This window comes from Peromyscus eremicus, chromosome 15 (genome assembly GCF_949786415.1).
Source record: "Peromyscus eremicus chromosome 15, PerEre_H2_v1, whole genome shotgun sequence".
Classification (NCBI taxonomy): domain Eukaryota; kingdom Metazoa; phylum Chordata; class Mammalia; order Rodentia; family Cricetidae; genus Peromyscus; species Peromyscus eremicus.
In genome coordinates this window covers 62,479,397-62,492,399 of record NC_081431.1, presented here as the reverse complement: position 1 = coordinate 62,492,399, position 13,003 = coordinate 62,479,397, and the positions used below count along the sequence as shown (strand labels likewise).

At 40.3% G+C, this 13,003-nt stretch overlaps 1 protein-coding gene across 1 annotated transcript in view; it reads left to right on the top strand.

Moving 5' to 3' along the window:
- Thsd7b (thrombospondin type 1 domain containing 7B) overlaps positions 1-13,003 on the top strand; it is a 697,290-nt gene that overhangs the window by 604,922 nt on the left and 79,365 nt on the right. Inside the window, exons 15-16 of the mRNA XM_059280451.1 lie at positions 1,546-1,679; positions 11,657-11,807. Of these exons, the coding sequence (XP_059136434.1) occupies positions 1,546-1,679; positions 11,657-11,807 (285 nt within the window). The remainder of the gene's footprint in view (positions 1-1,545; positions 1,680-11,656; positions 11,808-13,003) is intronic.

Genomic DNA, 13,003 nt, shown 5'->3' with positions numbered 1-13,003 from the left:
GTTTTGTTTTGGGAGACTCTCCTCTCCCCTCTACTGTCCTGTGAGGATGGGAGCAGACTTTTCACAGCTGCAAGTAGCTGCCTCCTTATTCTGCTGTCGGAAGGCTTCCGACCCTACCACTCCATTCTTGTCAGCATCCACAGCAGGAAGGTATTTTGTTATTACTTAATTCCTCTCTTTCCCCACATCCATTTCCCCTTCTGTCTTCCTTTCTCTTTTGATTTTGCCCATACATATTCTTCATCCTGTGTTCTCTTTTTTCCTTGTGAGCTCTGTGTGCCAGGGCTAAATAGAATTCCATGGCTAAAAATAGTTCCCAGCATTGTGATTCCCAAGAACTAGTGTCTCCAATCACTTTCTCCCATGTGATTTCGGTGAGCATGCTGGCAGAGCTCCAATCTTCCTCTGATTGTCCCATTATACTGTGCTTTTCCTTACATTTAGTAGGAACGTATAGGCTGTGTTTCTACTTGGATGGCTCCGCCCAGTCTTCTTCTACAATTTCATAGAATTAGAAAGGAGGTCAGGGGAAGATACTGATATTTAACTCTTGCAAAAGGAAAAGCTTAATTACGTCTTTGGTAAGAGACCGCATCCCTCCTTTTCACTCTGCCTGTTTCCAGAGTCATCTCTGTGAGGCAGAAGTTTTTATTTTCCCTATGCCTCTTACACTACAAGAAGCCTGCATCTGTGATGAGAAGCAATGAATGTTCATTGCAGTCTCAAAGAGACCTCAGTTGCCTGTGATGTACTGCAATACATTCAGGACAGGCTTACCATGAGCAAATGCATAGGAAAGAGCAGCAGAGTTCAGTGTTCTCACTGCTTTGTTTTTCATTATAAAATTATAAATATCCTTAGCAAGCATGTCAAATGAGTAACCGATTGGCAGTATCTATCTTGTAATGTGTGTGTGTGTGTGTGTGTGTGTGTGTGTGTGTGTGTATGCACGCACAAGCATATTTATTTTAGCTATTCTCTGAAACTATTCTACAAATAGCTACATTCCTATGAAGCCACAATGCTTAGGAAGCTGAATGATTGCCTGTTAGCATTGATCATTTGGGGGCAAAAAAAAGAAATTTCCAGTGTAAATAATATCACTTTTCTTACACATTCTAAACCCCCCTCATATTCAAGAGTAAAATTGCCTTACACGTGTTTGTTCCAATTGACATGTTAAAGTACATCTGGGAATACAATATATCATCTAATTGAAAACTGGCATCTGATAGATATGAGCAAGCTCTTTGAGGAAATAGAATGATAATGGAGTTCCTGCTCCTGGTGCGGGAATGGCTGTCCTTTGTTCTCGTTTGTGAAGGCATACCATCAGACTTCAGCTGATTTCCTTGTGTGCTTCTTCAGGCAGCTCACTAAATTCAGAGAAGTCAAATATGTCTTCCTTTTGGGGGATGTAATTTCGCTAATGGGCCACAGTGTCATTTCTCAGGTTATGTTCACCTGGCATTACTAAAGGATTTTCTATGACTTGGACAGTTTTACATAAATTTTTTTTCTTTCTTTCTTTCCTGCTCTTGACAGGTTCATGAGGCAGTCCCATGTTACAGTGAGTGCAATCAATATTCCTGGGTTGTAGAACACTGGTCTCCATGCAAAATCAACAATGAGCTGAGATCTCCACGCTGTGGAAGAGGAACGCAATCTAGAAGAATCAGGTGTGTGATGTTGAGATAGAGCATTTATGCCCTTCATTAGAACACTAGTGTTGCTATCCAGATACTGGATGATATCCATTTCACATCCTATGACTATGCTCAGCCTCAAGAATCCATGGAAGCAAGTGTATCCCTCCTACCCTGTGAGCAGTGGGAAGGCCTCTACAGTCCACCATCCATGGTCTTTACTATGTCCTGATCATACTGGGGATAGTCCACTGCAAGGAACAAATCAGTGTCCTTCCATTGACTCCCAGCCACTACTGCTAACAAATCAAGAGGTTCTCACTGCTTTTTCCATTTCTCATTTCAGCACTGTGGTTAGTGTGTTTGATGGCTTTTAAACTATTTGGGGATGCCATTACATCACCCTGAAAAGGTTAACTTCAACCATCCATAATTAGCCCCAAACACTAAAATTCAATCAGATCTATGAATAATATTTATTCATCTATAAAATAATTATTAATTCTGGGTCTCTCTGAGGAAGCTTGCCAAAGGATTTTGTCCTATACATTAAGCACCAGAAACAAAAACATCCTATGCCCGAGTTTGCCAAGTTGGTACATGTCAAAATAGCTTGTAACCAGAGAACAACAGCCTTCATCACAAAGCATAATAGCAATAAAATGTTACCATTTGGACAAGCAGAAGCTAAAGTATTGATACACAACAGGGTGTAAAATAAGAAGAGAAGATTAGCGTCATCCATTACCCACCTGAATAGCACAGGGCATTGGTTTTTCAGATATAGAAAACTCTACTACAAAAGATAGACAGCAGCGGAGTCAGATAGCTGTCTGTTAAGGTAACCATTAGCTGGAAGCCTGTTACCAAGGTATATCTTACATGTGTTGACTGTGACCTTGGGGAGGCTTCATCATTCAGTGATTCACCCCATGATGGCAACGTTAGCAGTTCCAATGCTCCAAAATCTCAGAAAGGCATGGCAAAAGTGACAGCTGATGGCAAAATTGTAAAGATGCTTCTTAATAGCCCAGGCAAAAGCAACCAGAGAACCCACTCCCATTCCTTGTGTCCACTGCTGCTTTGCTCCACAGTCTCTTCGACTCGGGTTCTAGCGGACTTTGGGCTTTAACCATTTCTTTGTCAAAAACTCTGCCTTGTGTCATAATCTCACATGATTGTGAAAAGTGACTGGCCAAGCAGGTTAATAATGTAGGCTGACAATCCCCTTGCCTCCTTGCAATTTTAAAAGGAAATCTTAGGGAAGATAGAAAGCTTTAAAAAAACCAATTGCTACCGACAGAACTCTTTCACACTGATGGAGGAAGACACAGGCAACTAAGTTCCTTGCAGCCATATCTCTCTGCTCATACATATGCAGCCTGATACAGTAAAAACAAGTACATAAATAATACAACTAACAGATGTTCCTATGTGGCATACTACTTCTACCCCTCCACAAAGCCATCTGTCAAATTGCTAACCCCTGGCACCTCACACTGCAATGGAGATGAATGAGATCGTGTAGTTAGAGGAAAATGAGGAAGTATATCTGCCCTAGTCCAATCTGAATGTGTCTGCATGAGAAGAGACTGGGGCTGAGCATGGTGGTGTATTTGGGAGGCAGATGCAGAAGGAATGGAAATTTGAGGCCATCCTGGGCTACATGAGGCTTTTTCTATAATGCAAAATAAGATGTGGAGGGGTAGATAAGGACACAGATACATGCAGAGGAAAGACCATAGACAAAGGGGGAAAGAAAGCAACCTGCTAACAGTTTGCTCTCAGATGTCTAGATTTTAGAATGAGGAGAAAATACATCTGTATGGCCTGTGCTACCTTCTCATGATGTCTTTCTGTTTGCTATGGTGGCCCTAGCTGACCAGCACATGCTCACTATTAATGTCACATGCCAATATGTGAACCAAATAGTCCAGGGACCTTGGACTACAAACTATGGTTGATCTTAGTAAGACATGGTTGCAATGAATGAAACAGATTATCTCTTCTCTTTCTTACAATCTCAGTGCTAGAATACTGTTTCACCATTTGTTCATGACTGTGATAACTCTCTCCATATTCAAACTTCCTATGTCCCAGACATGGCTCATGGTATAGGAAATAAAATAGTGAACAAGAAATATCTATTTCATCAAGGAAAAAGAAAACTGACAAAAAATACATAAACTAATATAAAAAGAGGCGGCTTCTCTTTGAAGTAGCAACAATAAAACTAAAATGGGTTTGGGGTTGTTGGGGTCCTGTTTTAGAGAGGCTGGTCAACAAAGTGAAATTTTGGCAGGGACTTGAATGAAATGGGAGACCTGCCTGGATGTGAAGGAGAATCCCCAGGGAAAGCAGTGTGCGACAAATGCTTCCTGACTTGATGGGAAAATAACCAGATGCCCCACATGGCTGGTGCTTGTGTGAAAACCATGTTGTGTTCTTAAGGAAGACAAAGGCAGGGTATTATTCTAACTACAGCATGAAGCCATGAAGCTATGAAAGGTTTGGGGTAGAAGAGAGGTCCCGTTTATACCTGTCCAAAAGAATTTACCTAGGGGTGGTACAGAGAAGGTTCTGAAGGGTACAAAAAATTTGGAAGCAAAGGTGTAGGTTTGAGGCCATTGCAGAATTCCAGGTGGGAGAGTCTGCCAGCTGATTTTGGCTTAAGATGATGAGAATGTCGAATTTAGAATAAATTTCAAAGCTACAGAACATGGTGTATGATGATTAAATGGCCATAGAACAGGGAAGAAGGAAATATAAAGATTGTTAACTGGCCTTATCAACAGGAGGAATGGTGGTACCATTTGTTGAACTGGGAAATGTGAAAAATCAGGCTTGACAGGAAAACAAGTTAGCTTTCAAACACGTTAAGTTTGAGATATGATATTAGCTTTCCAACTGATCTATTATAGGCTGGTGTTCAGAGGAGAGATTAAGGTTATAAATTTCACTGCCATTAGCTTATAAATTTGGTATACGTTGATAACATTTTGAGCCCTGGGTAACTCTAACATTTATAAGTTGGAAAGATCCTAAGAGAATGTTTCTAAAACTGAGACTGAGAAATATCCAGAGGAGTAAGAAGAAAACAAAGGGAATAAAAAGTCGAGCAAGAGGGTTTTTCTTAAAGAAAGATGCGGTAATCAACTGTCTCAAATGCCACTTAGTTCCCTGAGATAAGCACTGACCGCTGAACTTGGTGGTGCGGAGTCTCTGAATGATTCTGATAAGAGGGCTATCTTCGATGGCAGCGGAAGCCTGACTAAAGTGGTTCAAGATGGAATAGTGGAGGGGAGAAAAGGCAGGAAATGTTGACAGTAAACACAGAAAATGCCTAAAAGCACTTTTGCAGTGTTTACGTGAAGTGAGTGATTGCTGAAGGGGAGATGGGCAGGGAAATTGATGACATGGGATATGTAATAGATTACTGGATTTCATCTGGGAACACCTTCAATTTCGGTCTTCTTAAGTCTTTACTTGTGGACTGCTCAGAATCCCTGAAAATGCTTCTTCTTCAATCATGAATGAAATAGATAATTCTAATAGCCAGCATTCTGAGAGCACAGTGAAAAGACTTCTACTGCAGCAAAGGGAGTGTCAGCACCCAAAGACGTCTGCATTCTCATTCCTGGAATCTCATATGTTGTCAGGCATGACCTTGGTAATGACCTTGCAGTGGGACAACAGCTCTAAGCTGTCTGGGTGGGCACAGTTTGTTCATAAGGGATTTTAAAGTGGTAGAGGGGGGCGAGGAAGAAGAAAACACGACACCAGAAGGAAGATAGGAAGAAGTTCAAGGATCCTGCTCTGCAGGTGGAAGAATGTGCCACCAAAGGAAAGACAGTGGCCTCTGAAGCCTAAAAAAACCAAAGAGACATCTCTAGAATTGCATCTCTGTCATCCCCTGCATCTGCACTCAGGCCCTGGGAAACCAGTGTTGTATGTCTATGCTCCTCAGGCATAAGACAAGAACTTTCTATTGATTAAGCTACTAAGTTAGCAATGGTATTATTTTCAGTAGGTAGGCCTCTACTGAAATTCCTGCTGAAGTCTAAGGTCCTACTGAGAGTTCCTAATCCAAGGGCATTTGGGACCTTCTCTAGATGTTAAACCTTCAGTTACTCGCAGGGAGAGGAGAGGGACAATCTGCATTATGGGAGGGCATCTGAGGGTCTAGATACCTACTACATACATTTTCAAAACACCTCTAGTGCTTTACCCCATCTTCACCCCAACACCCCAAACCCAAATACTTGGTACTACAAATTCTAGAATTTTCTGTGGAGGTTTCTATAATATAGATGTAGTTATTTTAATTATTGTCTCTTAAAGGTTTACTATCCAATATGAGCCATTTAATCCGTACAACTATCTGGTGTCTGGTGCCCAGCAGTCGGGGGATATGCCTTTCCATACCCCATTACTATGAACACAGTTTGTTCATCAGGGTCTGCAAAAGTAGAAGGAATAAAAGAGGAAGGTGTGACTACAACAGAATGTGACTCTTGTCACCATCACCATTAATTGACCTCTGATAGCACCTACCTTTATTACTGCTTTTGTGATATATTGGAAGTGAACAGAAATCAATCCCTATGTCCACTGGCTATCATTAGCCAGAAATCTTACTTATCTTTCTCAGTGAAACAAAAGAGCATCAGCTCAGTGTAGGCAATCTAGAAAGAAAGCACTTTCTAGATCTCTCAGTTTGTCCTATGAAAGATACTTAAGCCATTCTATGGTCCCTCCTTCTCCTGTTGACTCCTAACTCACAAGTGGGAACCCAGAGCTGACTGTGTGCCAGGCCTCTCTGATGGAGACATTACCCTTTCTTTCTTTCTACTCACCATGCTCTGTTACTCTCCTGTATACAATGGTTAGGTTTTTATTACTTTACTCATACAGCTTGTTTCATTTTCCACCCCATTTCCTAAAGTTTTTTTTTTCATTTTAATGTATTAAAAGAAACTATTTTGGTGAAAGATAGCCTAATTGGGGAGGGGGCACCGCAGTGCTTCAGAACATCACTCTTAAAATGCAGTGAGTACCCTGATACCTGACAGTATTAGACCAGCAAATGCCTTGTGTCCAGTCCATCTATCCCAGGCTGGCCTCAAACAGCTCCAAAGTCACAATCCTCCTTCCTCAGACTCCTACATCTTAGGATATTAAATGTGTTCCACCATCTGGATATCATTGACGTTTTCATCTTCACTTTTATTGTTATCACTAGAACAAAGCACTCACAAATATAGCAACTGTGTCTAATTTTCTTAGGGTTTTATACCTCAATAACCAGGCCCTGATACCATAGGAAGCCCTTAGAATTCTTTATTCAATAAGGCTAGGCCGTACTTGTAATCCTCACCACTTGAAAAGTAAAGCCAGGAGCATTAGAAGTGCAAAGGCCACCCTGGAGTACATAAGACCTTGACTCAAAAAAAAAAATGAATCAATAAGTATTGACAAAAAATAATTTCTGACATCTAACAAAAGAGCCTGGCTGATAGTGCATGTCTCTTTAGTATTTGGGGGAAGGGTAAATTAAAAATAAGTTTCTGAGATACAAATATAGATAAATGGCCACACCATGGAAATATGGCCGGGTAAGTTTTCATAACACTAGTGCACTCATACAACCAAACCCAAAGTCAAAAACAAAATATTTCTAAGATTTCCTATGTCCTGTTAGTCACTAGCCATTCTTCTAAGGGCCACCACTATTGTGACTCTATAAATTAATATTGCTTCACATTAAAACATCTACATGAAAGAATCATCACAGAGTATAGAGACTTTGTGTGTGACAACCTTTAATAGCAGGCCTTTGCCACCCATGCCCTTTTGTGTACCAAAAAGTCTATGCATTCTCACCCTTCACTAGATTCAATGCAATTTTAAGCAGTGGATACAGCTGTTAGAGAATATTGAACAGTTGAACTATTTCTGGCTTGGTTGTGTATGAAAACTGCCACTGTAAGCATCTCCAGTTTGTGGTTTGTTTGGTGTGAGCTTTACACATTTCTATTTAAATTCCAGCTTATGTGGAGTAGAAACTCTCAACCAGTTTTTGCATACTTTCCCAAGCTGCAGAGTGAGATGATTTATATATCACCAACATTGCTGCCAAACCTTGATATTGTCCATGTATTTCACTTAAACCATTTTGAGTAGAGTGCTGTGATTTAGATATGATTGAATGCTCATCATGTGTACACAGAGCATGATGACAGATATCATTGTGTGTGCTTTATCTCAGTTCACGTTCTGCTGACCATACAGGTGTAATGTATATCCTTGGGTTTTTGTGGGCCATGACAATGTTTGCACATTACCCTTTGACTGTGATGGCCACATACCACACAGACATGTAAAACTCAAATGCTTTTATTAATGATTAATTATTTTCCCATCCCCTACAATATGTGGAGTAAATATGGAGATGGTTTGGAAACTTTGAGAAAGATTTACAAGAGCCATGAGAAGTATGAATGTTCTGGCCTAAACAAAGTCATCTATTCAGTATTCGGAGAAAGAAATTTTTAAGATTTGTAAAAATTGAAGGAATATACACTTGGTGCTGGATCTATGTATACTCTACATCTCTGGAGAATGGGTGCTGGACAAGATGGCCACTACCCATGACATTTCTAAATTCTTTTACTTACTGTGTCAAGGGATCTTTATTGTTTTCAAACTTTTCCTACCTTTTTATTTTATTATTAAGAGATTATCTATTCATTTTAATTACCAACTACAGATTCCCCTGTCCTTTCTCCTCCCAACCCCCAGCCTTCCCACCCAACCCACCCCCTATTCCCACCTCCTCCAGAGCCTGGTACATTCAGTTGAGACAGGTCCAAGCCCCTCCTCCCTGCACCAAGGCTGTTCAGAGTGTCTCACCATAGGCACTAGGTTCCAAAAAACCAGCTCATGCACCAGGGACAGGTCCCAATCCCACTGCCTGCCTGGGGGCCCCCTAAACAGTTCAAGCTAAACAACTGTCGTGACTACCCAGAGGGCCTAGTCCAGTACCATGGGGGCTCCTCAGCTTTTGGGCCACAGTTCATGCATTTCCACTAGTTTGGCTAGCTGTCTCTGTACATTTTCCCATCATGATCTCAATGTCCCTTGCTCATAGACTCCCTCCTCTCTCTTATCGGTTGGACTCCTGGAGCTTGGCCTGGCGCCCGGCCATAGATCTCTGCATCTGCTTCCATCAGTCACTGAATGAGGGTTCTATGATGACAGTTAGGCTATTCAGCCATCTGATCACCAGAGTAGGCCAGTTCAGGTACCCTCTTGACTATGGCCAGTAGTCTAAGGTGGGGTCATCCTTGTGCATTCCTGGGAACTTCCCTAGCACTCTGTTTCTCCCTATTCCCATGATGTCTTCATTTATCATGGTATCTCTTTCCTTGCTCTCCCACTCTGTCCCTGTGCCAGCTCAAACTTCCCATTCCCCTATGTTCTCATCCCCCATCCCTTGCCCTCCATTACTCCCCTCATTCCCATTTTTTTCATGTAGATCTCATCTATTTATCCTTCACTGGGTGATCCATGCATCTTTCCTAGGGTCCTTCCTGCTAGCTAGCCTCCCTGGAGCTATGGGTTGAAGTTTGGTTATGCTTTGCTTTACATTTAGTATCCAATTATGAGTGAGTACATACCATGTTTGCCCTTCTGAGTCGGGGTTACCTCACTCAGGATTGTATTTTCAAGTTCCATGCATTTGTCTGAAAACCTTATGATGTCATTGTTTTTCTCTGCTGAGTAGTACTCCATTGTGTAATACAAAATGTACCACATTTTCATTATCCATTCTTTAGTTGAGGTGCATCTAGGTTGTTTCCAGGTTCTAGATATTATGAATAATGATGCTATGAACATGGTTGAGTATGTATCCTTGTGGTATGATTCAGCATCCCTTGGGTATATGCCCAAGAGTGGTACAGCTGGATCTTGAGGAAGATTGATTCCTGATTTTCTGAGAAAAGCCATACTGATTTCCAAAGTGACTGTACAAGTTTGCACTCCCATCAACAGTGTAGGAGTGTTCCCCTTGCTCCACATCCTCTCCAACATAAGCTGTCCTCAGTGTTTTTGATGTTAGCCATTCTAACAGGTGTAAGATTGTATGTCAGAGTCATTTTGATTTGCATTTCCCTCATGAATAAGGATATTGAGCAATTCCTCAAATGTCTCTCAGCAATCTGAGATTCTTCCTTTGAGAATTCTCTGTTTAGCTCTGTAGCCAATTTTCTAATTGGATTGTTCATTATTTTGATGTCTAGTTTCTTGAGTTTTTTATATATTTTGGAGATCAACCCTCTGTCAGATGTGGGGTCGGTGAAGATATTTTCCCATCCTATAGGCTGTCATTTTGTCTTATTGACCATGTCTTTGCCCTACAAAAGCTTCTTAGTTTCAAGAGGTCCCATTTATTAATTGTTGCTCTCAATGTCTGTGCTACTGGTGTTATATTTAGGAAGTGATCTCCAGTGCCAATGCATTCAAGAATACTTCCTACTTTCTCTTCTATCAGGTTCAGTGTAACTGGATTTATGTTTAGGTCTTTGATCCACTTGGACTTGAGTTTTGTGCATGGTGACAGATATGGATCTATTTGCAATCTTCTACATATTGGCATCCAGTTATGCCAACACCATTTGTTGGAGATGCTTTCTTTTTTCCATTGTACAGTTTTGGCTTTGTCAAAAATCAGGTGTTCATAGGTGTGTGGGGGTTAAAGTCAGGGTCTTCAATTTGATTCCATTGGTCCACATGTCAGTTTTTATGCCAGTACCAAGCTATTTTTATTACTATAGCTCTATAGTAGATCTTGAAGTCAGGGATGGTGATGCCTCCAGAGGTGGCTTTATTGTACAGGATTCTTTTAACTATTCTGGGTTTTTTGTTTTTTCATACGAAGTTGAGTATTGTTCTTTCCAGGTCTGTGAAGAATTGTGTTGGGATTTTGATGGGGATTGCATTGAATCTGTAGATTGCATTTGGTAAAATTGCCATTTTTAGAGAAACCCTGTCTCGAAAAAAAACAACAAAAAAAAAGATTGCCATTTTTACTGTTAATCCTACCTATCCATAAGCATGGGAAATCTTTACATTTTCTAATATCCTCTTCAATTTCTTTCTTCAGCCACTTAAAGTTCTTATCACATAGGTCTTTCACTTGCTTAGTTCAAGTTACACCAATGTATTTTATATTATTTGTGGCTATTGTAAAAGGTGATGTTTCTCTGATTTCTTTCTCAACCCATTTATCATTTGTATATAGGAGGGCTACTAATTTTTTTGAGTTAATCTTGTATTCTGCCATATTACTGAAGGAGTTTATCAGCTGTAGGAGTTCCCTGGTAGAATTTTTGGGGTCATTCATGTATACTATCATATCATCTGTAAATAGTGAAAGTTTGACTTCTCCCTTTCCAATTTCTATCCCTTTGATGTCCTTTTGCTGTCTTATTGCTCTGGCTAGAACTTCAAGTACTATATTGAATAAATATGGGGAGAGTGGACAGCCTTGTCTTGTTCCTGATTTTAGTGGAATCGCTTTGAGTTTCTCTCCATTTAATTTGATGTTGGCTGTTGGCTTGCTGTAAATTGCCTTTATTATGTTTAGGTATGTTCCTTGTATTCCTGATCACTCCAAGACCTTTATCAAAAAGGGGTGTTGGATTTTGTCAAAGGCTTTTTCAGTATCTAATGAGATGATCACGTGTTTTTTTTCTTTCAGTTTGTTTATATGGTGTATTACATTGACAGATTTTCTTATGTTGAACCATCCTTGCATCCCTGGGATGAAGCCTACTTAGTAATGGGTAATTTTTTTGATGTGTTCTACATCAAGGGTTCTTTTTTGAGTTATCACTCAATAAAAGACCACTGGATGAAGAAGATTGGGCTGTCGGTTTGTTTTTCCTCTTTTAGCTGCTGGTCCTAATTTAAATGTATCTATCTTTATGCCCACCACTGTCCAACAGGTGTGTGAGTACTGCTGACAGTGAGGGAGGAGTAGTGGACAGGAGCCTGTGCAACCAGGATGATGCTCCCCCAGAAACCCAGGCCTGTTCTCTTCCGTGTCCCAGTGAATGTGTCATGTCTGAGTGGGGAACATGGAGCAGATGCCCACAGGTAATTTCCTTTGTTGATGCTCAAATCTTCCACTGTTTCCTTCTCTGTTGTTCTCTATAAGTTTACAGTGTGAGTTTTCAAGGCTCTCCTCTAGTTACATGGGAAAGGAATCTTTCCCAAGAACCCACCCATAACTGGAAGAGAAAGAAAAACAAATGAAAAATTACAAACGAGAATGAGCAATTTAAAACACCATTGCCTCTTCTGAGGCATTTATGTTGAGAATGTGAACAAGGAAAAGAGCCTATAATGATCATGCTGTGAGTCAGCTAGGCACCATTTTTAAGGGGTCTCCTCCAGCACCAAATGACTCTCATTATAATGTCTTGGTTCTGTTCCATTTTCATCCTGGAAGTATCAATTTCCTCCTAAGAGTTCAACCCCACTGTGCGATGCTGCTTCTGTTCATGACTCTGTATTTGCCTTTTCCTGTTTTCCCAAAGATGAGACGGTCTTTTTCCTATGTTGCTGCTTCTACGAGCTGAAAAAAAAATTTAGGCAAGCCATTTGCTTTATTTTTCCTTTCTTAGAAAAATGAAAACATAACAGCAATATGGATAATATTAAATAGCCTAATTGCAACAGTGTTTCCATATGGTAAAATTTGACATTTTAAAGTTATGTTTCTGTTTGAAGATAGGGAAAGAAAAACAAGGATGAGTTCCAAATATTGCAAAGAAAAAACTCAGATGCATCAAGTTACATTATCCCACTGATGAAGTGGGGAACAGTTAGAGAAATCTTACTGCTACAATGGAAAGTATCTTTGAAATGAGCTAATAACTCACATTTGCATTTACTAATTATTGATTTCTTCTAATTACTGCAACCTTCAGTGAGTTCTGACATGTGCTATTTTTATCTGCTGAGTAATTCTGAAGGCAACCAAATCTAAAATGACCCATCAGTAGCACACTCCACTGTAATGCTATTCTTTAGTAGTTCATCATCATTTATTTTGGGGCAATTTAAATATACTGAAAGTTTACATTTTGAGTCACGTATTTGGGGCCAGGCACAGGGTAAGACTGTTACCTCTAATCATATTACTAATCTGTCTAGTTAAGTACTACTTACTGTAGGTGATTGTTGGGCTGCAAGTTAGAGCAAAGTTCTCCATTTAACAAGTGCTGAGCTGACAATCTTAGGATGTCTGTAGCCAGAGGTTTGGGGTTTAGATCATTAACTCACTTAAT